Below are 27342 nucleotides of genomic sequence, written 5' to 3'. Positions count from 1 at the left end.
TCCTTTAAAAATGTGAAAACATTCTAAGCTTGGGGCCTTACAAAAAGAGGCCTGTCACAGCCCCTGTCAGCTTGCACCCCTGTCTGTCTGTAGGGGGATGGCAGATGGTCCCTCCTTTATATCCAGCCTGGCGACCAATGCCTTTTATTTGAAGGCTTTAGTCTTCTCGCATCTGATGTGGTTATCCATGTCGTTTAATTTACACTTGTCATTTTACTATGTGGTTTCTGTTTTTTCCTCATTTTTTAAATTGTTAGTTTTATTTAAAACATTCTTTGTGGAAGTATTCTTTTTTAGTATAAGCTCTAAAACCTGAAATTTCCAGGATTCATGAATGGAAGGGGAAATGGCAGTCAGATTTGAAGGTCCTCGTGATAATACCTGGTCTTTTTTTCAAATGTTAGGATTCATGGAACAAGACTAGGCCTAATTTTTAAATGATTCTTCAGAGGTGGAGATACTTCTGCTTTTCTCTGTTTTTGGCCTAGATTATATCCATAAAGAAATATGAGCTAAAAGTTCATAAACGGGGTCTCTTCAATTTCCTGTAAATACATGCTTGTGCAAAATGGGGAGCCTTACAGAATTCTTTAGTGGTGTAAATATACCTTCACTAGTGTAGGTATTCTGTTATACTTCTAATAGTATATACTTTTGAAAGGTAGTATCCAATGTTTTGGGTTTCTTTTTAAACATTTTTTGATAAACAGCAATGTCTGTGTAGCACAGGCAACTATATTTAATATCCTGATAAACCATGATGGAAAAGAATATGAAAAAGAATATGTATAACCGAGTCACTTTGCTATATAGCAGAAATCAACACAACATTGTAAATCATCTGTGCTTCAATTAAAAAAAATAAACATTTTCTGATACTTGGACATACCCCAAATAATTTATGTATCAAGATAAACATAATTAAAAATTTTGACTGTGGTAAGATGCAGTTAATCTTTATCTTAACGTCTTAATCATTTTTAGTGTTCAGTTAAGTACATTCCCCTTTCTGTACAACCAATCTCCAGAACCTTTTCATCTTGCAGAACTGAAACTCCATACCCATTAATCACTGACTTCGCCTCTCCCTGGCAACCCTGTTTGTCTCTATGGATCTGAATCTTCTAGGAATCTCATGTGGAATCCTGCAGGATTTGTCCTTTGGTGACTGACAGACTTCACTCAACATAATGTCCTCCAGGGTTCATCCGTGCTGTCGAGTGTGTCAAAATTTCCTTCCTTTTTAAGACCAAGCGGTAGTTCATTCTATATACATGCCACATTTTCTTTATCCATCATCCTTGGGTTGCTTCCACATTTCAGCTCTTGTGAGTAATGCTGCTATGAATATGGATGCATAAATATCTCTTCGAGACCCTGCTCTCTGTTTTGGGGGTATATACCCAGAAGTGGGATCCATAGTTTTTCATAATGGTTGTACCATTTAACATTCCCAATACCAATGCACAAGGATTTCAGTTTGTGCAAATCCTCACCAGTACTTGTTACCTTCTGCTTTTTTCTAAAGTGTTGATCTTTATGGGTTACTTCGTGGTGTTGTTGGGTTTAAGAGTTCTTTATATATTCTGGATGTTAGTCCCTTATCAGATACATGATTTGGAAATATTTTCTCCCATTCTGGAAGTTGCCTTTTCTCTCTGTTGATTTTATCCTTTGATACTCGGAAGTTTTGGATTGTAACATAGTCCAGTTTAACTATTATCAATTTATCTGTTATCAGTGTATATAGTTTTTCCTTAGCCTGTGCTTTTGGTGTTGAAAAACATTTCAGAAAAAGATCTAAAAAAGTTTAGATTTGGCAAGAAAAACATTGCCAAATATAATGTCATGAAGCTTTCCCCTTATGTTTTTTTCTAAGAGTTTTATATATGAGGTCTGACATTTAGATGATAAATAATATTGTTTTTAAATACAGAAAGCTTATCTTCAAAGTGCACTAATTGGGAAGATCACTGCTGGGATGGGGCTGGAGAGCGTGCGTGGAGGCGGGCATCCGTCTCACAAATGACCCTCTGGGTTTGATCAGAGTCCTTCTGGCCCCTGCCAGGCTCAGTTTTATTAACTAGTCCTTGGGTCGTCCTTCTGTTCTATGTGTTGAGAATGTACCAACTGTGCCTTGATTGGAAATATTTGCACTGATGTGAATTGCACCTCCTGTTTATAAGCTTGAGCCACTGGAACTTCCCTCATTCAGCCTATGATCTTCCCAGTGGTGTTTCCCAGGCTCCCAGTACTCCTGTCCTCTGCGTCCCTCGGCGTGCAGGAGGTTAGACCCACTTGGCCATCCAGCGCCATGCAGATGGCAGCTTTGTCCTGACACGGGCTTGCGTGTAGTGCCGCCTCTTGGTGAAAGCTCTCTGCCTCATTTACGAACAGAGGTTCTTATTTGCTAGTTTATTTGTATTTGTTCTCATAGTGTTTGACTAAGTGTCCAGGCGACAGCTCCTGCACACTGTCCTCTCTGAGTAAAAGCCAGACTCCTCAGCCTGCAGGACTAACAGTGTTCTCTGTCCTGGCCCAGGACCATCAGGGAGCTGTCCGCCAAGGCGCTGCAGAACCTGGCGCAGCGAGCGCCCGAGCACACCGCCCGCGACGGTAGGTGCTCCCTACGTGCATGCACATGTGCACATGCGTGTGCACCACAGACACGCACATACACAACAGAAAGCCCCAGAGGCTCCCTCGCTGATTTTAAGATCTGAGGGTTTCTCTCTTGCTGGGAAGGGTGTGAAGTACTGGTCTGTGCTTTATTGGGAACAGAACACAAACCAGGTGCCCCAGCCTCTGGGAGCGCAGGTGCTGTGAGCACTGAGGTGTGCGTGTGCCCGGAAGCTCCGGGGTTCATGCCTCTGCCATCCCAGCCAGAATGGATGGATCTGCTGTGCACTGTGTGTGTTTCAGGACGAACCTGAAAACAACAAATGAGGCAGCTCATAATGTAACATACGAAACAGTGAGCTGCCTCCCTGGGGCTGCGGGGGACTTGCTGACTTCCTGGGCTGGGCCTGAGTGCATCTTACTCAGGAACAAGACAGCCAGTCTGAGTTAATGACATTCCCTTATCGTTAAGAAAAGACCCTGTATTTGTTTCATCATGTCTTTTCTGTTTGGAATCAGTAGGCATCTGATTTCAATTCAGGAAACAATACATAGGTTTCTTCGAATTGTACTTATTCCCACTGACGTTTATTAGAGAAGTAACTGTTGTTGGATTACAGTTCTTCAGTTGGAGTTGCTGATTTTACTCAGACACTCTAGGATTTTACATGAAGACTTGGGGCATGTGAAGGTCCTGAAGGCCTTTTCAGCTTCGTGGTCTCTTAATTAAACTTCATGTCAGGAATCTCACCTGGTGGTTACTTTCCTTTGATGATAGTCCTGCTGCCTGAATGAAGGGGACTCTTTCTTACCAGTCCAGGGGTGCTGACTGCTCTAGAATAAGGGATTTCTCCGATTGTTAAACACTGACCACTACCAGCTGCCACATCTGAGCGCCTGTGAGGGCCCCCTCCCAGCAAGGATGCTGTTGGCTTCCTGGCCTCTGCGTGGCTGTGACTGTGGTTTCCCTGGTTGGAGGGACAGAGCCACTGTGATTGTGACTTCTCACCTGTAGTCCCGGCCAGGCTGCAAGGACTCTGATTCTGCTTTCTGTCCCCAGAGCACAGGCTCCGAGGCTTCCTCTGCTCTGAGCAGCATAGAGGGAACTCCTGGCTGAGCCAACGTGTGTTGGTTGTAGGGTCCTACAGCCCGGCCTCTGTCCTCCCTGCCCCCCAAGCAGAGCCCTGAGGGGTCCCTGAACAATCGGAAAGACCTGGAAAACAGTCTGTTTTCCTTCTTCCCTGCTGTCTGTCCTCACCCTGGGTCAGCACCCTGTGTCTGGGGCCCCAGAGATGTGTGCTGTTTGGGACAAGTATCCTCTTAAGTCACATTCGCCCTCCCTGTTCATGTGTCTGCTGATGGAGTTCGGCGTATTGGAGGCCTTAGTTTCGCCCTGATTGTGGGATAATGATAGAACTGAGCAGGTGCATTGCTCCCCTGGATCCTGCACCCGTGTGTCTGACAGTCACCCCGTGTGCATCTCCCACTGTGTCCTTGGCAGTGTTCCCGCGTCTGCTGTTGATGACACAGAGTCCAGACCTGCACACTCGGCACGGGGCCGTGCTCGCCTGCGCAGAGGTCGCCCGCAGCCTGCACACGCTGGCCACGCAGCAGGGCAGGTAGGAGCCCCTTCGCCTGGACCTGTGGTGTGCTCCGTGCCGGCAACATCTGTCCGTGGTTCCCTGTCCTCTCTAGGGGATCCCACCTCTCTGGGCTTCTCTTGTCACCTCGTTCTTTCTGAGATTTAAAACAGATTGTAAAGCAAAGACATGTTTTCCAGAGTTGGTGTGGAGTAGCCTGTGTATTCAGTTTTATTTGTTCCTTTATCACTTTGAATAATTTAAAATACCGGAGGATATAAAAGTTTCAACCCGGGGCCTCTTTCTGTTGGCGCATGTTGGTATAAATAACAACAGATGCAGTGTGGGGTGGCTGAGAATGTCTGAACGTCGAGAATGTTTTGTGAAGCAGCTGCTCCATCTTCTTACTTTCTGACTGACTTTTCCTCAAAGACATAGCCCACCACATACTGTGATGTCTGTGCCGTGGTTCCTGGACTCCACCTTGAGGAATACTGTATTATATAAAATTGATTCCTGTCCCTCGAGGTGGTTCCCTGGGGGCACAATGATAGCAGATCTGAGTTGACCCTAATTCTCTCCCCAGGGGTCCTGGGAATTTCAAGCCCCCCAGCCCAGACTCAAAACCATGGTCCTCACATGTTGTGTTTGAATTCCTGCAGGCCTGTCTCAGACTTCCTGGATGAGAAGGCCATGCATGGCCTGAAGCAGATCCACCAGCAGGTCAGTGTGCAGCCGCCCGGGCCGCCCCTCTCCTAGGTCTCCCGGTGCCTGGGGGCGTCCCTGCCCCCACGCCCTTCCCGCTCCTCAGCTCCAAGTGCAGCCTGGAGTCTGTCCTGGGGCTCTGGGCACAAACCCTTGGGGTGAGCTCAGGCTCTCCTGTGTGGCTGAGTGTCCCCTGCTGGACGTGGCAGAGCGTGCCCACCGCTCGTCCGGTCCTGCTGCACTGCCTGGCCGCCCTCCTCGCTCGGGGCGTCCTCGCGGGATGGTGGGCGGGTGGTGGCACACAGAGGCCTTGCACCCCCAGCTTCACCTCCACGGGGGGGAGCTCCTTGTCTGCAGTCACACCCAGAGTTTGTGGATGCAGTTCTCTAGGGAGGAGGTGTGTGTGTTTTTCTGGGTTTTGAGATGCTCAAAGGCTTTTGTGATTCAAAATTGGTGAAGTACGAGCTGTGGGTCTTAATGTTATAGGATAACATGAAAGTCACTCTTGAGTGTTAAATGGCTTTACCATTTATTGTTCTGGGTTGAGTTCTAAGATTTTTCTTTATGTGATATTTGACCATTTTGACGTCCTTCCCTCATCCTTTTGGTGCTGTTAGCTTTCATTTCCATTTTAGCAAAGTCATTTCATCTGTTGAGGTGCATTTCTCACCTTTAAAGATTTATTTATTTATATTTTTTGGCTGTGGTGGGTCGTCGTTGCTGCACGCGGGCTTTCTCTCATTCCGGTGAGCGGGAGCTACTCTTCATTGCGGTGCTCGAGCTTCTCATTGTGATGGCTTCTCTTGTTGCGGAGTGTGGGCTCCAGGGCGCTCGGGCTCTAGCGCTTGGTCTCAGTAGTTGTGGTGCATGGGCTCAGTTACTCTGCCGCATGGGTGATCTTCCCCGACCAGGGATTTAACTCACGTCCCTTGCATTGCCACGTGGATTCTTAACCAGGGAAGCCCTCGTTTCTCACCTGTAGAGTGGCGTCTGGTGCTCACCTGACACTGTGGAGCCAGGCTGACGCCATGTGGGGCTGTAGAAGCTTCAGTGTGGGGCCCACCCCCGTCCTCGGCTTCCTTTTTCTGTAGAGCCTGGATAATAGCGGAACCTACTTGCTTGAGTTTCTGTGAGAACTGAAGACTGTGTTTGGAGAGTTGGGTGGAGTTTTTGGCACAGCATAAGCTTTCACGTGAGTGGGGCAGGGACGGTAGTTGGTGGTGATGCTGAGGTGCTTCTCTGAGTTCCTTGCCAGGAGAAGGGCCGTCAGGGTTAATCTTCTGCCTGGGGGGCTGTCAGGGGGCATGTCCAGTATCCAGGCCTCCTCCCTTCCCCGCTGTCACTGGTGGTGATTCTCTTCCTCCCCGCTCTGACCCTTGGCTTCCCTGCCAGGCAAGGGAAGAAGGACTCTGGGCTGTCCTGAACATCAAGTGCGGTTGTGCAGAAGGGTCTTAGCGAGGGAGGGGCTTGTTAGCGAGGTGCTCCTGGAGAGTGGGGTGGGCTCCGTCAGCCCCTCCTGGGAAACACCCACCTGTGCTTGTCTCTCTGTTCTCCTTCTGATGCCCGTTGATGTTATATGCCTGCTGTGTTACATTTTTAAATCCTAGTAATTCAGATGACTAATTTTCAATTCTTTATTTTTAGCTTTACGATCGTCAGTTATACAGGTAAGATTTATATACCTGAAGTTTTATGTTTTGTGAAGAAAACATTGGGCCCCTAGTCATGGGCACCTCCTGAGTGGTCCTTGCTGAGTCATCTGTGTGTCGTATTTGAGCCAGTGAAGAGCCGTGAAAGGCGTGGTTGGGTGCTGAGCTTCACAGACAACATGTCGAGAAGCTTCATCATTTGACTGTGGAGTCTGACAGGCTTGTGGCTGTGGAAAGACCACCCGCAGCGGCTGCACCGCCTGGATCTGCCTTCTGCGCTTTGCAGCAGGTCCCCTCTGCCGTGGTGGCTGTGGTCTGCCCTCTGAATGTCACGTGGATAGAACTATACTGTGCAGTCTTGGGATCTGGTCTTTCTCACCGAGAGTGCTGTTTTTGAGATTCACTGTGTGGTTGGTATACAACAGTGTGTTCTCTCTCAGAGCTATTGGTGGTCAGTGACCTGTGTGCCTGGTATCTTCTTGCTAGGTGATGGGCATCTTCCAGCTTTTGAGGATAAAACTTCTGTGAATATTGGCATATGAGTCTTGGTGTGGACGTGTGTTTCTGTTTTTCTTGGGTGAATACCTGTGTCAGGACCCTCTGTGGTCAGTGTGAAGACGGGAGGAGGTTCCTGGGCTCTTTGGTGGTGTCTGTTTCCTGTTTAGTGGTCCTTCCCTTAGAGGCATCCTGCAGGTGATAAACTCTGCTGAGCGATTCCCCTGCTGGGTGGGTGGAGCCTGGTGTAGACCTGGACCTGTGGGTGTGGCTCTGCCTCCCGGTTCCTGCTTCTTGGGTGGAGGCCTGGAGGGAGTTCCCTTGGGCGCTCTTGGCTGTTCCACCAATGCTGCCTGCCTGCTTTTCATCTGTTTTAATAGAAAGAAAGGAACTACTCATTTCCTCATACATGAAAACGTGTTCACTTGTTCCTGATGAAGTGGCCTGAACTCCGCTGGACTAACCATGGACGAGCAGGGAGTGAGCTGCCTGCCGCGTGAGCTGAGGAGTGAACCACTGGCCACTAGGGCCAGTGTGCTTTTGTTGTGTGTGGCTTTCTTTGGAGCTGAAGGCTTCTGATGATATCGTTAGCATCTTACAAATTCCAAACGTTCGTCTGCTCATTGACTTTAAGTGTTCTTTTCTAGTGATAAAGCTCAGAAGTAAATAGAGAATAAGCCCCTTCCATGAGGCCAGTGTAGGGAGATGATGCACGTGGCCTCTGGTGTGGCAAGGGCTCTGGGTGGGACGGGCCTGGTGCCTCAGCAGTGTTTGTTCCCCAGGTATGACTCCCACACAGGTCTCGGCCAGAGGCCTTGGCAGGGCCCACAGAAGGGAGGGCATGTGCCCCACAAGACCAGACTGTGGGGGTTGAATCTGAGTGTCCAGTCCTGATCTGTGAGATCCAGCTTAGCCCCACTATTTCCTTTGACTGTTTCCTTATTGTGAGTTTGAGGATCCCCGAGACCGCTCGCAGGCTCAGGGACTGGCTGGCAGGACTCAGCACTCAGCAGAGCTCTTGATGCTGTGAATAAAGAAAGTGAAAGTCACTCAGTCATGTCTGACTCTTTGCGCCCCGTGGACTATACAGTCAGTCCATGGCATTCTGCAGGCCAGAATACTGGAGTGGGTAGCCTTTCCCTTCTCCAGGGGATCTTCCCAACCCAGGGATCGAACCCAGGGCTCCCACATTGCAGGCGGATTCTTTACCAGCTGAGCCACAAGGGAAGCCCGAGAATACTGGAGTGGGTAGCCTACTCCTTCTCCAGGGGATCTTCCCAGCCCAGGGATCGAACCCAGGGCTCCCACACTGCAGGAGGATTCTTTACCAGCCGAGCTCTTGATGCTGTGCTTGTGGCTTAGTGCTGCAAAAGGGTGTTCGTTAAAGTCAGCAGCAGAAAAGGCCCAGAGGACAGAGCCCATGGTAGACCAGGCACAGCTTCCTGGCTGGGTCCCGTCCCCGTGGAGTCACACTGAATCCTCCTAATGGCTACTCGTGACACACACAGCTATTGTCACCCAGGGAGACCCCCCTGCCAGCCTTGGTATCCAGGGTTTCCATTGGGTTGAGCTGATTCTCTGTGATGTGAGGCCCCACCACAGATGGCACTACCAGCGTAGACCTCCCACAGGGCCCCCCGGCCCAAGTAAATGGAGGATCCTCTCTGGCAGAGCCTTCTCAGGGCTCAGAGGTGACCTCCATAGCTGGGACAAAGCTCCAGACCCTTCCTTCTTGGCCCTGACCTCCAGGAAAGCAGCCTCGCCTATGGAAGTAAATCCTCTCTCCTAGAAGGGACCCCTTAGGTCAGTCTGGTGCTAGAGCCTTGGGTCCCACGTGACCTGCAGATCCCTCTTACATTGGCAAAGGACACAGGACTGGAGCACCTCGCAGGTTCTGACAAACTGACAGGGCAGCCCCGTGACACCCAGGGGTGGTCAGTGCTGGCTGGCTGTGGGGGGCTTGTGCTGGGAGGACCGCCGCGTGCAGTGGGAGCTCTGAGCACTCGCTGTGTCCGGCAGGTTGGAAGGAGAATCCCTGTTGGGGAGGGGCGGGAGGGTGAGAACTCCGGGCCAGGCTGCGTGGTGCTCCTGACTGGGACCGCTCAGGCTCTGAGACCTGGCAAGCATTTCCCATCAGCGGGCCTGGAGCTCTCTGGGGAGCCCTCGTTGAATTTCCTCCGACACTTGAGTGCGTGGGGGCCTCACTGCTTGTGATGGCCGTGTCGCCGGCCCTCCTGCAGGATTGGTGTCAGGCCATCCTTTGCAGGACGGAAAGTCTTAAAGAAATGTGAACTGTGGGGAAATGGAAACGGCAGGCCATGTGGTCGAGGGAGCTGGAACTTGATCTTGGAGGGAAATGCGAGTTGCATGTGGGGTTTGCACCGGCCCTCTGTTCTAATCCCCTGGCAGGTGTGCTCCTGCCCCTCTGTGAGTGAAGAAGTCGGCCCTTGGGAGGCCGCCTGCTGTCCTGGGAGCCATGGCCTTGAGGCCTTGGGGGTGTTGGGTCCCCCTGGTCTCTTTGGGGCCCCCCTTGCTTTCTCAGTGATCTGAACGACACTGGGAACTGCGTTCTCTTGGGCGGACTGTGCTCATAAGTCTTCCTGGGGGAGGACATAGCCAGGACTGATTTTCCCTAACCTTGAACATTTTATCTTGACTTTGGGGTCTAAATAAAATTAAAAGAGTCGTGCAGTGAATACCTGTTCACCCTTCCCCCACCTCAGTCACTTATTGATAACATTTTGACCACTTGTTTTCCTTCTCTCTGTATATGTGTATTATTTGTTTTCTTTACTAAGTTGTGGGCCTGTTGCTTCCTCTTTAAACTTGAGAAAGCATCAGGGAGGAGCAGGGACTTCTCCTGTGTGACCACATATAGTCGGCATCTGCACCACACCCAGGAGGCTCCCCGTGACCTCTGTGACCTTCAGGTGGTCTTTAAATGCTCTCCGTAGCCTGCCTTCCCCCTTGAACTAGGACCTGCTCAAGTTTTTGCGCTGTGTTTGTTGTTATTCAGTTGGCTGCCTTTTTGTTTTTCATGATACAGCCTCCCTTCGGGCCAGGTGTGTCGTGTGACATTACACACTCCGGGTTTGCTGGGTTGTTCCCTGCATGACTGGATCTGGCTTGCCCATGGCGTGGCTGGTACGGCCGGTGCGGACCCTTGTGTTGCCTGTGAAGTCAGTGTGTTTGCCCCCTGGTGGAGACACTGAGTTGACCCCTGGGTTTAGGGGCAACCTCCAGAAGGTCAGACGTGCCGGTGAGAGGGATGCACCCCCTTGCAGCTAGGGACAGGCCTGAGGGGTGGTTTCGAGACCCACGGATCCTGATTTCCAGCACCTGCCTTGCCTGAGTCAGCCATTACCCTGCAGCCTGCCAGTGGGTGCCTGGCTGATTCCCTCGTTCTTTCCACGTGCGTTTTCTGGGACTTGTCTGGAAAGAACAGCGTCCTTCCCCACTCCCACCCTGCTGTTTGTCTTTCTAATGTATCACTATAGACTCAAGCCCCCACCCCTACCACATACACACACCATATTGTAATTCAGTAACATCCTTGTTATTCCTTCTGTGGCTTAAACTGCCCCATACTTGGCCCACTGGAGGCTATTTAAATGGACTCCTGTGTCATTTTTACGTGATTCACTTGTCTTTGAGCAAGGTCTCTTGAAACCTCTTCGTTTTTATTACTTTGGTTTCTGCTCCCATCATCACTGATTGCATTTGGTGCAGCTTTTCTTTTCAGATCTGTGTGTTTTATTTCTTGAGGTGTCCTGTTCGTGTCTTGCTGTGACTCTGTCTCTCTCCTCCCCTCCTGGGACACGTGCGTGAGCTGAGCTGAGAGCTGTTCTGATGACCCTGCGTGTGTATCCCGCCCTCTTGGGGCTGCTGGGTCTTTGTGGGTTGTTTTCTTGGCATCGTGCGTGTTCGCCTGAATTCTCGGGGAGCTGGGCTCTGGGGTGTGTTTGTCGCTGGGCGCCGGTTGCTGCCGTCCGGTGGTGTTCGGTTGGTGGGCTCACTTGGATCCTTTCACAGCCAGCTCTGGAGGCTTGGTAGGGCTGAAACAAGGGGGCCGACCACTCAGGTGGTCCTTCTGAGGGGTCTCCTGGTGCCTCGTGCCTGAGGAGGCCAGTGCTCTGATGAGGGGGGCTCCTCCCCGCCTGTATGGATTCCCACAAGTGCCCCGCCTTCTCCTTATGAGTGTTTTTCTTCTTTCAGGCTCAGGTGGTTTCTTCTCGAACATGCAGCCCAGGGTCAGAGCTGGGTGTGTGCTGCTCCGCAGCCCCTCAGACTCCGGCCGCCTTGGCCTCCCCACCTTCCATCTGCGGGGGCTTCCCTGCTGGGCCCTGGGCCTGGCTGCTCCTTTCCTCCTCTCACAACCTCTGTTTGCCAGCCTCTGAATTTTCGTCCAGTTTTCCGCTTGTTTGAGGCAGGAGGGCAGACTCGAATCCTGTTCCTCTGCCTGGGCCAGAAGCCATGGTCTCGTAGCTTTCCTACCTTCTACCGGAGTGTTTCTTGAACTCATGTCCGCCAGTTCCCTGTTGTCAGCGTCCCACGTCAGTCGGGGTCCAGGCGGGCAGCACCTCTTCCCGGTCCTGCTGGGTGGTGATATCTTCCTGGTGCCTTAAGTTCCTGTAGTTTTTACAAAGTAAGAGTTGAACAGTGTTTGGAATTTGTTACATGTGATTCTGTGATATGATTCATACCAGGGATTAGAGTCTCCAATGAAAACTGAAAATCATCTCATAAGCAGTCACAGCATGTGTTTTCATAAAAAGTAGTTCACATGGCCAACAACGAATTAACATCGTAATACTTTTTGGAGCCTGAAGTTACATCTGTTACTTGGTGAAGATATTTATGTTGTTTTGTATAACAAGCGTTTTAACTTGGTTTTCATTAATTTTCAGGGGTCTGGGAGGAGAACTCATGAGACAAGCAGGTAGGTCTGAGCAACAGAGGCTGCAGGTTGTGGGTCAGGGTCCTTTCTTCCCGCCACTAAGGGAAGACAAAAGTCCTAAGGGTATTTATTTACTTGTTTTCAACCCTGTAAAGTTCCCTGATGGGTTCCTTTGCAGTGACAAATGGCCGGGCCGTTTTCTGGTCAGAATTACCGTGGCGGTGCCCCTGGCCTGCACGTTGTAACTCCAAGGCTGCCCGCTCAGCCCACTGCTTCTCCTGTGTGTGTTCACTCTAGGCTCTTAATTTTCAGCTTCTGTGAGTTTTGATACATTTTAGTAGCCACGGGGCTGGCAGCTTCTGGGGTGGGATGGATGAGTAGAGGTAAGATGCGTCTACCATGAAGGGGTGATAAAGTTAGGAATGCGAACGTTGCCATCTTTCCCTCTTCAATATGATCTGTAAATGTAGAGCAAGGAACAGTTTTTAAAGGTTATGTTTAAATGTTTGCAGGGAACTCATAAGTTGCCAACATGTAAATATCTGGATTTCCTGAAGCTTTTCCAGCTAAACCTACCAGAAAACCCAGGACTCAGTGTTTATCAGGCACCAGATTGGTCCTGGCTCCATGCTGGGCTTGGGTACAGGAGAGCCCCTCACCCCGGGGAGGGGCGGGCTAGTGCTGGGGGGTGGGGGAGTGTCAGTTTCTCCAGTCCTTAGAACTGCTCTGTTCAAAGCAGAATGGCATTTCTTAGGAGCAGCTGAGTAGATTGGTAAAACAGAAAGGAGAATCATAAGAAGTTTCAAACGTATGTGGGCTTTCACGTGTGACAAAGAAGGTATGTGTTTCCAACCTCGCTGAAGAGGGCAGTTGATAGAGTGGTTGATGATGTCCCAAGGAGCCACGTGGAAGAAAACAAAATTGTGTCCCCACTGCACACATACACAGAACTAAATTTCTAATTAACAGTTACTTAACTGATTAATTTCTGATTAAGCTTAAGTATAAAAGATACATTTTTTAAAACTTCAAAGAAATTTTAGGAGAAATTAGAGGATCACATTGGTCTCTAAAAAACTTCCTACCCAGGAAGTTTTCAGCCTCAACCTGGTTGCTGAGGAGATGCTGGTTAGCTCCATGAGGAGGATGCGACTCCTCGATCGTATGGGCTACGTCAGAGCTGGGTGAGCCTCTGCCGATGGAGTGCCTGCTCTGGAGTGTATGTTGTTACAGCATTTTCAGGTTGCCAAGGTCAGTGTCTCTAAGGATTAAAAATATGCAGTCTTCTGCCCTGCAGGGCCACTCCTAGGACTCTGCACCCCAAAAACGTGTAGGGGTGACAGGCAGCCTCCTAGACAGACAGGCAGTCTGTGTGCTGACAGGATGTGTGTGGCCACCTCGTCTGACATGACAAAAACTGGAAGGAGAGCTGAGCCCAACAGGAAATATTGGATTAACAGTTTCATAACCATAGTGTGGGATGTCGCCCGTCTACTAAAGAGTGTGGGTTCTCCCGCGGTCAGTTATGTTGTTCGAGAAGAAAAGCAGCTTGGTGGCTGGAGCCGCGGGGGTGGGCCTGTGCGCGTCCTGACTCTACCGGGACATCCCTCCTCAGGCCCCCCGTGCTGGCCGGTCACGTTTGTGCTCAGGACGGTGGGATTCAGGAGCTTGAGGAGGCAGGGTGGTGTCACTCTCTGGAGCCTTCCGCACTCACAGAGACTGCAGAGCTGGCTTCCTCGCTGGCCTGGCAGCATTTCAGAGGACAGCCACCGCCTGTCACTGGTCCCTGGGGGGCAGTGACGGGCACCCCTGCTGAAGCACGGCAGATGTACAGCGTGCCCAGGGAGCCTTTGTTGCCATGGATGCTGAGGTTGGGGTTTGTTGCTGCCAGCCCAGCCTAGCCTGGCCATGGTGGGGCCTGTGGTCTGTGGCCCTCTGAGCGTTGGAGGAGGTGTGGGAGCCATGCTCCAGCTCAGCTTAGTTTCGGGATCAAGGCAGGAGCAAGGTGGTGAAGACGGGGTCAGGGCACAGCTGACGGGAGGGGTGCCTGTGCTCTCTCAGCCTGTGAAGGTCCGTGATGGGACCCCCAAATTACATGGCCACCAAAATGTCAGTGGTGGTTTTCTATCTTATTTTTCTGTAGTGTTAGATTTTTTTCCAGCAAATGCAAACTACTCATTCAGTAGGAGGAAACCATTAGGCTGTTCCATCGCAGGGACAGAGGTGGGGGGTGCATTTGCTGTGTAAATAGGCGGCATGAGGAGTCTGGCGGGATGGGCTGAGGCGCGTGGCCTGTGGGCAGGTGCCAGGCAGGTCAATCCCTGCAGTGGTCCCCACGGCAGAGCCTCCTTGGTGCCAGAACAGTCATGTGAGGCCACCACACAGAAGCTCAGGTGTCCTTGTGGTGGCCGGTGAGGAGCTATACTGGGCTATGTTTCCACCCGCAGAAGTGGTAGTTGATTAAAATGGACACTACATTATTTACAGGGGTCAGGAATTTACCAGAGCTTTGAGCACTGTGGCTCATCTGGGGACTGTCTTGTGGGGGTGATAAGTGTTACCTCCTCTGACCCTGTCCTGACCCTGTTGCTGACCTGAGGTGGGGGAGCCCCCCTCCCCAAGGGGAACTTGCTTCTCTGTGGTCCTCATCGGGCAGGTGCCTGCTGCTCAGCCACAGCTCCTGGTCACTTGTGGGTGTCAATGGTTTGACAGCTGAGTTGTCTGTCCCTGGGGATTCGTATGGGGGTCAAGCCTGCAGCCTCCACGTATTGCTCCCTTGGTTGAGTGGGGTTCCCCGAGGGCACCTGCTCAATGCTGCTGCTCTTGGGTCCTGGCACTGCCCCCGAGCCTGGGCCAGGTCTGGTGCTGAGACCATGCTGGGGGCTTGCCTCCGGACACAAGCACTGAGGGGGCAGGGGCAGGAAGGCTGGTGTTGGCAGCGCTGGGCTCAGGTGCATCAGGGTAGGTGCTGGGATGGGCACTTTTGGAGAAATGACATTGCGTTCATCCTTTTTCTTCCTAGTGTGCATTTTAATAGAAAACTCGGCTCTTTCCAAAATGCCCTTCAGAGGTGACGCCGTGATCGGTAAGTGCATCTCTCCTCCAGTGACTCACATCGTGGCATTTTCTTCCAGAACTACTTCAGCTTGAAAAGTGAAAGCCAAGCTATTAGGGTGGATGGTAAATTCCATCCTGTTAGAATCTGTTTTGAAGTTGCTGTTAAGAACCCACTGTGAACAGGGAGCATCCCCCACACTCTCCCCACAGAAGCAGAGATTCTCCCTTCTCTTCCAAGGGCTCAAGCGCCTTCCTCAGGGCTCCCGACTGGGGCTCTGCCTGTCATGGCCGTGCCCAGCACCAGGCATTCTTGGCCATTCCTCTCCCATTTGGACGGTGCCAGCCCGAGGGGCAGGCTCTTACAGGACGAGGGGAGGGCCAGCAGTTGCCTGGGCTCTTCCAGGGGTGGCAGTCAGGCGCCGGTGCTGGTCTGGAGCCTCTCCAGGTTCTGATGTTCTTTGGCCGCAGGTCAGAGAGGCAGTAGGAAAAGCCTTGGGGTCACCACCCTACGGGGTTGTGCTGGCTCTTTGCTCTGCAGCCTCAGAAGTTCTGTAACTTGAGGAAAAAGAAAAAAACGAGTTCGTGTTTGTTTCCAAGTATTAGATCTAGTTGAATTTTGTGTTTGGTTTTTATTGGTGGGGGGATTGTTCAGGGAAGAAGTACAGTCAAAGACCACTTGAAGCTTGCAGGTGTAATAGAAGAACAAAAAATTGCCAATTATGACAGTTTTCACATTTCAACAGCAGAAAGAAGAGTTTCTTTATAGGTGGAGAGGGCAAAGACCTTTAGAATTTCATTCGACCTGGAGAACGTGTACCTCAGATTTCCTCCAGGTTCCTCTCAAAGGTCACCGTTACTTTGACTTGAGAGGTAGAAGATCCGTGTGGTAGTGTTTTTAATTTGATACAAATGTTCTTTACCAGCTAAATGAATTTGTCTCTTTGACAGATGGTTGGCAGTGGCTGATAAACGACACCTTGAGAAACCTCCACCTCATTTCAAGTCACTCTCGACAGTGTGTAAAGGTGTGCGGAGCAAGGGCTCTCTGGCTTTTGCACTGTGTAGAAGTGTTTGAGTGTCTCAAAGGTCTGCGTGCATTATGAGTCCCTTTTGTAGACCAACATGATTGATAGATGCCAGTAATTATATTTGGAATTCTGAATGATATCATTTATGTAATTTATGATTAGAACAACTAATGCAGCCATCATTGACCAGAATATTTAAATTTTTTATTATTGTTTCTAGTTTTATTAATTATATTTGCCTTCTAAACATTTTCCTTATTGAGTTGTAGAATTTAGGGTTGGAGGCTCCTTTTGTTATGCTCACATGCAGATGAGCAAACTGCTAGAATCATGACAGCGTGTCAGTGGTAGTTATGTCAAGGGAGCAAGAGTGTGTGGTGTGTGTGCCCGTCCCAGTGGCTACTACTGTCCTGCCTCAGGACAGGTGAACTTTGGACTAGCAGCCTTGCAACCCCTACCCCCATGCAGAGATAATAGCCTTGGTGTTGATAATGACTAGGTTTTGATGTGGAGGATGAAGGAGTGGAAGCACATATTGGTCTTTCTTATAGCTCTCCAGCCTCCTGTGTCTCAGCATTTCTGTTGGGTTAATAGAACCTCATCCTTTTTTTTTTATAACTTTATCATTCTGTAGAATCCAGTACAGTTTTACTAGTTGAACTTGAGTTCTTCATGATCGGTGTCAGAATTCCTTTTAAAAACACATCAATAGTTGATTCACACCAGTCGTGATCATGGTTTGGTCTGCTCCTCCGATTTGTACGAGGACACCCCCCAGCACCTCTGGTGGTGCTCCCTGATCTCAAGGAGCCCTGGGAAGAATCAGGCTTCCCTGATAGCTCAGTTGGTAAAGAATCCACCTGTGATGCAGGAGACCCTGGTTCGATCCCTGGTTTGGGAAGATCCCCTGGAGAAGGGAACTACCCACTCCAGTATTCTGACCTGGAGAATTCCATGGACTGTATAGTCCATCGGGTTGCAAAGAGTCGGACATGACTGAGCGACTTTCACTTGGGAAGAACACACAAACCCAGCATTTGCCCCACATGGTCTTTACGATGGAGAAAGGCTTAGGTGAGTCACTGTGGAGGCAACAGGAGGGGCCAAGGACCTCTGTGGTATGAGCTCCATTCCTGTGCTTTGTTCCTAGAGGTGCCCCGGCCTTGGGGCAGCCCTTCCTCCTTGTCCAGCCACTCCTGTTCCCAGCACTCCTCGGACCTCAACTCCACTCCATACTAGGCCTCTACGTGGCTCACCTGGGGGGCCTTGCCACACTGCTTCTGGTGTTTAACACACTTTTCCATCATCATTTCAGCTGGGAAAGAATAAAATGCCACATTTCATTATTGCCTTTCACGTGGAAAGACGTGAAATTTGCACTGTATGGAGGAAATAACTTTTATATCCAGTGTATTAGCTGCAGAGAATATTAAACTTATGACCCCATCTGACTGACGATGACGACAATGACCAGCAGACATACCAGAAAGGATGATGTCATTCAGCCTCTGGGTCTTTCAAACCAAGTCGCTAGCCTGACCGCAAGGCCACCTGGCTGCTCTTGACCAGGAGCCTGCAGCTCACTCACATCTCCTCCGTTTCAGGAGGCGGCTGTGTCAGCCCTGGCCGCCCTCTGCAGCGAGTACCACGCCCAGGAGCCTGGGGAGGCAGAGGCTGCCGCGCAGGGTGAGTGGGTGTCTGCACTCAGCCCTGAATCCAGTGGGGCTGGGGGGGGGTGGTTGTGGGGTGCCTGCCTTTCCTGCTGTAGTGTGGACGGGTCTGGGGGCTAGAGAGAGTGGGCTTCAGGCCATGGGGACACCGCCCCCTCCTTAGCCCATCCTCACCTGGAGCCAGATTTCTCTGAGGCTATGTGGGGTCCACTTTCCTGGATGTTACCACTTTACTGTAGAATCAACTCTTATTTCAGCAGTGTTTTCTTAAATAAAGTTTTTAAGTTCACTTCCCCTGTTGTGGACTTTGGAGGCTCCTGGTACTGTGGTGGGGCTCCGTGTCTCTGTGGGGACCTCTCTTCTGTCCTGTCCCTGGTCTTCCTTGGGGCCCAGTCTTCATTATCAGGGGACTGTTGTCTGCACTCGTTTCCCAGGCTCTGTCAGCTCAGAGTTGTCCGCTTCTGCTGCCTTCCCATGTTTTCCTGATTTCATGCTTTTTCCTTGGAGTCTGTTCATTCAGTGATTACTTCATTGACTTTTCTATTTCGTGGTTAAGTGCATTTAGAATTTCTGTATGACCCATAATGCTTTTCTGGCATGTGTCCTTCGAGTGTTATCTTTTCCTCTTCCCTGAACAGCGTCGGTGTAGCTGTCTTGTTGCATGTCGTCGCATCAGTTGGGTTTTCCAGAACCAACTTCTAAGCTGAAGTTTATCTGACACATCACATGGTCCTGTTTGTAGGGTCTAGTTCAGGAGTGTTAGTTTCATATTAAAAAGCTTTGTATTTATATGTTATGTGGCCCTGTAGCTTTCCTTTGTATTGTATTACAGAATATTTATTACAGTTACTTCAAAAATATATGAAACACTTTTAAAATTATTTTAAGTATGGAAGAATCATAGGTTATTTTTCAGTTGCTAAGTCTTGTCTGACTCTTTGTGACCACATAGACTGCAGCATGCCAGGCTTCCCTGTCCTTTACTGTATCTTTCAGAGTTTATTCAAACTCATGTCCATTGATTTAGTGATGCCATCCAACCATCTCATTTTCTGTCACCCCATTCTCCTCCTGCCTTCAATCTTTCCTAGGATCAGAGTCTTTTCCAATGAGTTGACTCTTCGCATCAGGTAGCCAGAGTATTGGAGCTTCAGCTTTAGCATCAGTCCTTCCAATGAATATTCGGGGTTGGCTGCCTTTAGGATTGACTGATTTGATTTCCTTGCTGTCCAAGGGACTCTCGAGTCTTCTCCAGCACTGCGGTTCAAAAGCATCATTTCTTTGGTGCTCAGCTTTCTTTATGGTCCAACTCTCACATCCATAAATGACTTCTGGAAAAACCATAGCTTTGACTATACAGCCCTTTGTCAGCAAAGTGATGTTTCTGTTTTTCAATATACCGTCTAGGTTTATCATAGCTTTTCTTCCAAGGAGCAAGTGTCTTTTAATTTCATGGCTGTAGTCACTGTCCGAAGTGATTTTTGGAGTCCAAGAAAATGAAGTCTGTCACTGTTTCCATTGTTTCCCCATCTATTTGCCATGAAGTGATGGACCCAGATGCCATGACCTTAGTTTTTTGAATGTTGAGTTTTAAGCCAGCTTTTTCACTCTCGTTTTTCAAACCTTCATCAAGAGTTTCTTTAGTTCCTCTTCACTTTCTGCCATTTGCATGTCTGAGGTTGTTGATATTTCTCCTTGCTATCTTGATTCCAGCTTGTAATTCATTCAGCCCAGCATTTCACATGATATACTCTGCACATAAATTAAATAAGCAGGCGGACTGTATATAACCTTGACATACTGCTCTCCCAACTTTGTACCAGTCAGTTCCATGTCTGGTTCTAACTGTGGCTTCTTGACCTGCATACAGGTTTCTCAGGAGGCAGGTAGGGTGATCTGATTTTCCCATCTCTTCAAGAATTATCTGCAGTTTGTTGTGATCCACATAGTAAAAGGCTTTAGCATAGTCAATGAAACAGATGTAGATGTTTTTCTGGAATTCCCTTTTTCTATGATCCAGCAGATGTTGGCAATTTGATCTCTGGTTCCTCTGCCTTTTTAAAATCCAGCTTGTACATCTGGAATCATGGGTGCAGTAGTCTAAATCTCCTTTCTGTGAATTTTTTCAAAAGTTAGAAAATACTTTGTTATTTGATCTTCTGATAGACTTTCTAAATTAGTGATGTTATGATACTGTGTCCTTGTAGCATATGCAGTTTTACATAAAGAAATTGGCACAGTTGGTCCTCTGTATCTGCAGGTTCCACATCTAGGAAGAGAATTTTTATGCTTCAGCTGAAGTGTGTTATTGTGAGTTCCACCAAAGATGTCACTTTAGTGTCTGTGCAAGTGGAATTCCATTTTTTTTTCCTGTCCTAATATTTGAGGGTCTAAGGTTTTCACATACACATTACAGAAATCTTGCTGTATTGAAATGTCAGCAGTGATAACACGAACCTCTTCAGTTGTGGCAGGTACAGAGTAAGGGTGTCTGGCCTTCCTTGACCTTCTGAGTTGCCTTTTCAGAGAACAGATCTGGTTTTTCCACTTCACTTCCTTGAATTCTTGAATCGCTTCAGGTCCCCCTTTTCCTGTGAAAGTGAAACTCACTCAGTCCGTGTCCAACTCTTTGTGACCCCATGGACTATACAGTCCATGGAATTCTCCAGGCCAGAATACTGGAGTGGGTAGCCTTTCCCTTCTCCAGGGGATCTTCCCAACCCAGGGATCGAACCCAGGTCTCCTGCATTGTAGGCGGATTCTTTACCAGCCGAGCCACAAGGGAAGCCCCCTTTTCCTGTGTCTCCTTCTCAAACCTGTTTCAGCTGCCCTCCAGTACCTGCGAGTGGCCTTTCCCGTGTGGGAAGGTCTGCTTTCCCGCCCTGTGCTCGCTTTCAGCCTGACTGACGGCACTGCCCGTTTCTACCCGACCGGCTGAGGGCGTCTTGTGCAGAGCGGCCCCGGCACCCCTGGTGCACCTGAGCACCTAGCCCTGGGGGTCCCGCTTGGGACCACGTTTGCTCTCGGTCTTTGAGGAAGTATCCTGTCTTCTGAGGAAGGCATTTGTGTTCTTAGTGAATAAAAAACAGAAGTTTGACAGTGTTGACTACTGGTAAAACTGTTGGCTTTATTTTCTCAGGAGCGAAATTGTGTATTAAAATTGCTTATGAAAATCTTAAAACCACCTACTGAAAACCTCTTTTCTTCAGTCTGTTTGATTTACACTGCTTTGAAAACACGTCTGCTCTAGGAGTCTAAGTTGCCCCTCCCTTCTTCCTTCAGCACTGTTTGCTCATCTTCTGGACTGTACTTGAGGAGTGTGTCTTGTGGATAATGGACCACAGTGGTCACGCTCTGGTCCCTTCTTTTCAGAGGAGCTGGTGAATCTGTATCTCACTGAACTCCAGAGCCCTGAGGAGATGACTCGCTGTGGCTGTGCCCTGGCCTTGGGCGCCCTGCCGGCCTTCTTCCTGAAGGGCCGGCTCCGGCAGGTGAGGCTGGCCTAGCACGGGCGGGGGTCGTGTGGGACCAGAGACATGAGCGGGGTATGTACGCGGAAGGGATTCCTGAAGCCCAGCGTGTGCATCGTAAGAAAGGGGAGGGGAACACCCAGGGCAGTGAGTGGTCTTTGAGAGCCTGGTGAACATTCTTGCCTGAGGAGACTTGGGGAAGCTGACTCCTCGGCTGAGGAGAGAGCCTCGGCCTCCATGGAAACACACCTGGCCTTTACTTACCTATGGTGCGCCATCCAACCTTTTCTGCATTAGGAGCAAATGTTTCTAGCCTCGTCTGGGAAGGCTCCCCCTTGCTGTGGCCATGTGAAGGGTCCTGGGCCTCCCACCCCAGAACTCCTCCATGGGGAGGTGCCCTTTCTCCCCAGCACGGGGTCCTGTGCTCTGGCATGGCCGGGGGGCAGGGTTCTACTTGCCCTTGAGCTCCACTATCCTCGGCCTGTCTCCTTTCAGAGGTGACCCATCAGCTCCCCTCATACCCTGACTTGGCTCCTGAGCTCCCTGGGAGAGTGGGTGCCAGAGTCAGACCCAGGAGACCCTGCCGGCCTCAGCCCACCCAACTCTTCCCCTTACGCTCCCCGTCCCTCGACTCAAACATCAGTCATGGTCCTGGTGGCCCACCTCCCAGGTGTCACTGTGGCCAGGTGCCTGGCACACACTAGCCCCTCACCTGTGTCACCTTCCCCTGCCCCCGACACCTTGGCATCCAAGGCACCAGACCAAGTTAGGTATCAAGATGGGGAATAGACCATCCAAACCCTCCCCAGGGGCTTTTCTATTCGAAACACCTGGCATTTAGAACGAACTGTCACTTCCAGATGTAACTGGTGAAAATGTGAGAAGCGGGGCACTTTCGTGTGCCGAGGGCTCCAGCTCCAAGCAGGGGGCGGGAGGGAATGGCTGGCCTTGGGTGCAAGGTCTTGTCCTGGAGGGAGGAGGCAGACTGGCAGAGATTGCCTGAGTGCCAGTGATGGGGGCGTGGGTAGAAGGGTGGTTAGGAGCCCAGCCGTGGGAAGGGCTGGAGGCCCCCCTATCCCACTCGGGGCTCTGCGTGTTCTCCAGGGCATGTGGTCCGCCCGGACGAGCCACCGGCCATGCTGTGCTGTGTTCTGGGCGCAGGGTGCCAGGCCAGGTCTCCACTTGCATGCACGGTACATGCATCTTCAGGCTAGCAGTTCTGTCTTTGCTTTTCAGGTTCTAGCAGGCCTGAGAGCCGTTACCCACATTTCTCCCAAGGACATGAGCTTTGCTGAGGCCAGGCGGGATGCCTTGAAGGCCATCTCTAGGTGAGCCCCGACGGTTTTTCTCCCCAAAGTTGCTGTTCTCTCAAAAGCCAGCAACCAAGCATGAAGGGATGTTCACGCAGTTTGTGTGTGAAGCCCCGTGTGTCAGGGGCTGAATCTACTTTGAGGCAAGCATTTTTATTTTCTAGTTTCTTCTCTTTTCAGAGGACTGTCCAAGAATATTTCAACTCATAGAGGATCATTACAGTTTTGTCATAATTATAATGAGTAATTAAACCTATAGTGCACTTACCTCTGTGTTTTGGGGACAGTGGGCCTGCTCAGGGACTGGGGCTAAGTTTTCTGCTCACAACCGTGTCCCTCAGGTTGCAGAGCGGCCCGTGTGGAGGGAACGCTGACATTAGTCACACACGTGTACGTCGGGAGGGGTTGCCCTTTCTCTGACAAGCCCCGTGGAGTGCCTTCTGTGGGATGGCAGGGTAGGAGGGACCAGCCACAGACGGCCTCCTGTGCACCCTGAAACTGTAGACGCTAGAAGAGTGTCATTCAGCATTACATTAGTGCGGGAGCATCACTGAGTCTGCTTCTGAGGTTATGGGTCTGTTCTGAGGGTATCCTGTCAGGAAAGACACATCCAGCCAAAATGATGCGAACGGCAGGAGAGCTTGCATGGGATTCTCAGACGTTAGCTGGGTTTCACACGTTTTTAATTTTAGGATTTGCCAGACTGTCGGTGTGAGGGCAGAAGGGCCTCCGGATGAAGCTGTGTGCAGAGAGAACGTCTCCCAGATCTACTGCACGCTGCTGGACTGTCTGAAGGATTACACCACCGACAGCCGTGGGGACGTGGGGGCATGGTGAGGTGGTCGTGCTGTACTCGTCCCCTGCTCTTCTCAAGAGTGTCCCACCAAGGCCAGAGGTGGGGCGTTCATGTCTCTGCTCTGATGCAGGCTGGACCCTTGATTCCCAGGGCAGTGTAGGCGATGGTGCTCTGACTGCAGCTGGGGCTCACATGACTGCCCAGGACACGGGGCCCCTCTTCTTGCTTCTTTGTGTGCCGTGTGGCTCTCGAGCAGATCCTGGACACTGAGGATGCTCTGGTTCTGCTTCATCCTTCCAGAGGGCGCTGACGGCTCTGCAGCAGGCAGCGGGCCTGCCTTGGATGCAGAGCCGTGGTCTCCATCTCCCTGGTGTGGGCGGCTGCTCAGGGTCTGTTCTTCTGACTGCGTGATGGCGCGTGCTACCTCCGGGGTGGCGCTCACTCCTTGGCAGGAGGGTGGGTGCCCCGGGCATGTAGTACCTGCTGACCTTGGTGATGTGGGGCAGTGTTTGTGGTCCCCATTGCCCAGCTGGACTGAGTGTTCTTTGTCTTAAGTTTGAAATGGTGCTTTCACTCTGGAGTTAGACCAGCAAACAGGAGCTGTTCTACATACATTTATTCCTCGAAAAACCAAAAAGCCTTTAAAAGTTTTTTTGCCAGGAATTAAAAAAAAAAAACAAACTTTGTAGAGTGGGTATGTTCTGTGCTTAAAGGTTCATGGGGAAACCAGCGCTATTTCTGTATGTGCTATTGTGAGACAGCTTTCTGGGCCCTAGCCATTTGTCTTCGGGTGTCAAACAGGTGTTTCTAAGGTAACGTGTGAGAGAAGCATTCTCAAAGAAAGGCTGCCAACAGCCTTCATCGAGCCTCCTACGTGTTTCTCGTCCTGAGTGGAGGGCGCCTGAGCCTGGCCCTGCCAAGTGGCTGATGGTCGCGTAGCACCTGGGGCAGGAGGCCGGCTCCTCAACCCCTCCTTGTCTCTGCAGGGTCCGCGAGGCTGCCATGACCAGTCTGATGGACCTGACTCTCCTGCTGAGTCGGAACCAGCCAGAGCTGATCGAGGCCTCACTGTGAGTCTGTTCTCCCCTTGTGGGGAGAGGGGTGGCCCGGGCCCTCCCTCCCGACACCAGGCCCCTGCCCCTGGCTCAGCCTCTCCTGGGATTCAGGCCTGTTGGAGGACAGCCAGCTCCTGACCTCAGGGCTCCTGTGCCCGCACCTGCTGCCTCTGGGGACTGGCCTGTCTCCGTTGGTTCCCTGGACACTGGGCTGCCTCTGGGCACCTTGCCGGCCCGGGGTCACCGTGCCCTCTCCGTTGCTCTTGTTGTCAAGGCCACTGAGGAGACCCGGGCTGGCTTCCCTGGCAGCCTCCGGCCCAGTTCCTCTGGCTGCAGATGCCCCTTCCTCCATTTCTTCCCCTTTTTGAGCCCATAGTCATGTCAGGCACACTGCTTCCACTCCAGACCTCCTCGGGCTTCCGAGGTGTCAGGTCCGTCCCACCCACAGCTGGTGTGGCCCAGGTGCCTGCTCTCGGGCTCCAGACAAGCTAACCCTGTGCTCTGGTCTGCAGCTGCCGGCGGCTCATGTGCTGCTTAGCCCAGCAGGCGAGCGAGAAGATCGACCGGTTCCGTGCACATGCGGCTCGCGTGTTCCTGGCACTGCTCCACGCTGACAGCCCCGCCGTCCCCCACGTGCCTGCCCGGCCGGAGCTGGAGAGGCTCTTCCCCAGGTACTGGGGCCCAGCTCCAGGAGTTGGGGGACAGCCCTGTTCCCCACGGGGCAGCCCCTTCAGCTCGTGCTCCTGTCTTGCAGGGCTGCCGTGGCCTCCGTGAACTGGGGTGCGCCCTCCCAGGCCTTTCCGCGCATGGCCCGCCTCCTGGGGCTGCCTGCCTACCGCTACCACGTGCTGCTGGGGCTGGCCGTGTCTGTGGGCGGCCTGACCGAGTCCACGGTGAGCAGGCGCCTGGGTGGGCATCCCTGTGAGGGAGCGCTGCCTCCTTCCTTCTTTCAGGACCCTCTGCTGGGGGTGGGGTTGGAGGGGTGGTGTTCCCCTGACCTGACAGCACGTGAGGCAGGAGCTCGGCGGCTGGCTTCCTGGCTTCTGTTCGGGTCTGAATTCACTCCCCCACACAGTGAGGGCCCCGCATTCCCCGGTCGGTCCCTCCAGGTTCCTGTTCCCTGCTTGTGTTTTGTTGGTGGTTCGTTGTCTGTTCTGTTCTGTTGTTGCCCCTGTGTGGGACCCCCCTCTCCTTCTAGCCTCTCATCCATCCCTTGGCCCCGATTCAGTGGATTCGTGGTTTTAATCACTTCTGGAAAGTTGTCTGCCCTCCTCATTCCTGCCCACTGCCCGTCCTCTCTGCCTTCACGCTTCTCTTAAGCTACTCCACTTTCTGCAGTTTTGTGTAGCCTGCTTGTTCCCTTCCACTGTTGAATATTTTGTTGTCGTTGTTGTTCAGTCCTCAGCCGTGCCCGACTCTTTGCGACCCCAAGGACTGCAGCACGCCAGGCTCCCCTGTCCTTCACTATCTGCTGGAGCTTGCTCAAACACAGGAATATTTGGTGTTTCAGTAATTGTATATTTCACTACCAAACACTCAGTTTGTTCTGCAGTCTGTTTCTTACGCTTTTTCCTTGCACACTCATCTCATGATCACATTTTTCTTTAATAATCATCGCCCACTGTCCTCCTGCACTCTGTTTCATAAGCCGGTGTCTGCTGTCGGAGGGAGACCTGCCTCTGCTCTTGCTCTGCTGACTCCTCCCTGAGGACTCACCCGTTGGGTGCTGGTTGGGTGGTGGGGTTTGGTGTTAACCTGAGGGGAGGTGCCTTCGCTTTTGCTCCCTAGCAGCGAGGGTCACTCAGATGCCAGGCATCTATCTGAGTGGTGCTTCTTGCAAGTTTAGTGGTGACAGTGTGTGAGGTCTTGGGTTGCCTTCAGAACTATTTCCCTGATATGGGTGTCTACATGCCCATAACGGGCTCCTCATGCCCAGCCTGGACAGCCTCTGCCTGATCCCCATGCTGTGTAGCAGATGTTTCAAGTTGTCACACAGGCAGCCCGGGTGAGGGGGAGCTGGGAGCAGGGTGGTCTTGTCCCTCTTAAGAGAACGCGTCTCTGTGTTGCAGGTCAGGTACTCAACACAGGGCCTCTTTGAGTACATGAAGGGGATTCAGAACGACCCAGTGGCCCTGGAGGACTTTGGCGGGACCCTTCTGCAGGTCTTTGAGGATAACCTTCTGAACGACAGGTGAGCACTGGTGCTGTCACAGTGATTTCTCAGATCCCCAGGGTTCTGCCCTGGTGGATCACTGCCCAGCAGGATTTTGTGGGGAGGTAAGGTGGGCACAGCCAGGCAAGGGCATGACCCAAGCACGTGTCCCTGGGTCTAGCCATCACTTCCCAGGCTCTTCACAGCCTGCACTCTGAGCCGGCTGTGTACGTTGGAAGTAAAATGCCAGAGGCTGTGAGCCCAGGAGTTTGTCCAGCTTTGGCCTGTGGTGCTTCCCGATTGTGCCTGCGACACGTCGTTGCCACTGTTCAGACATGTGGCTCACACACAACCATGACCACCAGGATTGGAAAGCGACCGGTCTTCTCATCATTTTTGCTGTAGCGTTTTGTTAACTGCTTTTCCAAGAAGATGGAGTGTAGGCCCCAAAGCCCTGACTGCAGACTTGGGGATGTTTTGTGCGCCTTCTGAGAGGGCTGTTCCTGGACTTGATGCTCGGCTGGCCCAGGGCAGCTGGGCACCGGTCACTGGGCCCCTCACGCAGGCCCTGTTCCTGGGGAGCCAGACAGTCTCAGCAAACAGGAACTTGACCTGGGGCTCTCTGCTCTTTCCGGGAGCAGCTCTCTGGAGGTGTAGATGACACCTAACGAGAGGCATGTAAAGTGTGCAGTCTGAGAAGTTTTGACTCATGTCAACAACCATGAAACAATCAAGCACATCTGCCACCCACAGTTTGCCTCCTGACCCCTTGCCCCCAGCCCTCGTGGCCCCCCAGCCCCAAGGCAACCACTGATCTGCTTTCTGTCACTGAGAAATCGGGGTGCCCGTGTCCTCACCA

General features: G+C 51.4%; 1 protein-coding gene across 4 annotated transcripts in view; it reads left to right on the top strand.

Moving 5' to 3' along the window:
• Positions 1–27342, top strand: part of TBCD (tubulin folding cofactor D) — a 142975-nt gene that overhangs the window by 104075 nt on the left and 11558 nt on the right. For all 4 annotated transcript variants that reach the window (XM_081576861.1, XM_081576862.1, XM_081576859.1 and 1 more), the window contains exons 19-33: positions 2543–2616; positions 4121–4238; positions 4862–4922; positions 6549–6571; positions 11956–11987; positions 14968–15030; positions 15951–16027; positions 17635–17716; positions 21073–21191; positions 22407–22498; positions 23173–23313; positions 24263–24346; positions 24844–25002; positions 25086–25224; positions 26401–26522. In XM_081576861.1, coding sequence (XP_081432987.1) covers positions 2543–2616; positions 4121–4238; positions 4862–4922; positions 6549–6571; positions 11956–11987; positions 14968–15030; positions 15951–16027; positions 17635–17716; positions 21073–21191; positions 22407–22498; positions 23173–23313; positions 24263–24346; positions 24844–25002; positions 25086–25224; positions 26401–26522 — 1386 coding nt within the window. The remainder of the gene's footprint in view (positions 1–2542; positions 2617–4120; positions 4239–4861; positions 4923–6548; positions 6572–11955; positions 11988–14967; positions 15031–15950; positions 16028–17634; positions 17717–21072; positions 21192–22406; positions 22499–23172; positions 23314–24262; positions 24347–24843; positions 25003–25085; positions 25225–26400; positions 26523–27342) is intronic.

This window comes from Giraffa tippelskirchi, chromosome 3, assembly GCF_054371585.1.
Source record: "Giraffa tippelskirchi isolate mGirTip1 chromosome 3, T2T-mGirTip1v1.2.pri, whole genome shotgun sequence".
In the NCBI taxonomy this organism is placed as follows: Eukaryota; Metazoa; Chordata; class Mammalia; order Artiodactyla; family Giraffidae; genus Giraffa; species Giraffa tippelskirchi.
The sequence above is the reverse complement of the archived record's forward strand: the minus strand, read 5'-3'. Positions and strand labels throughout refer to the sequence as shown.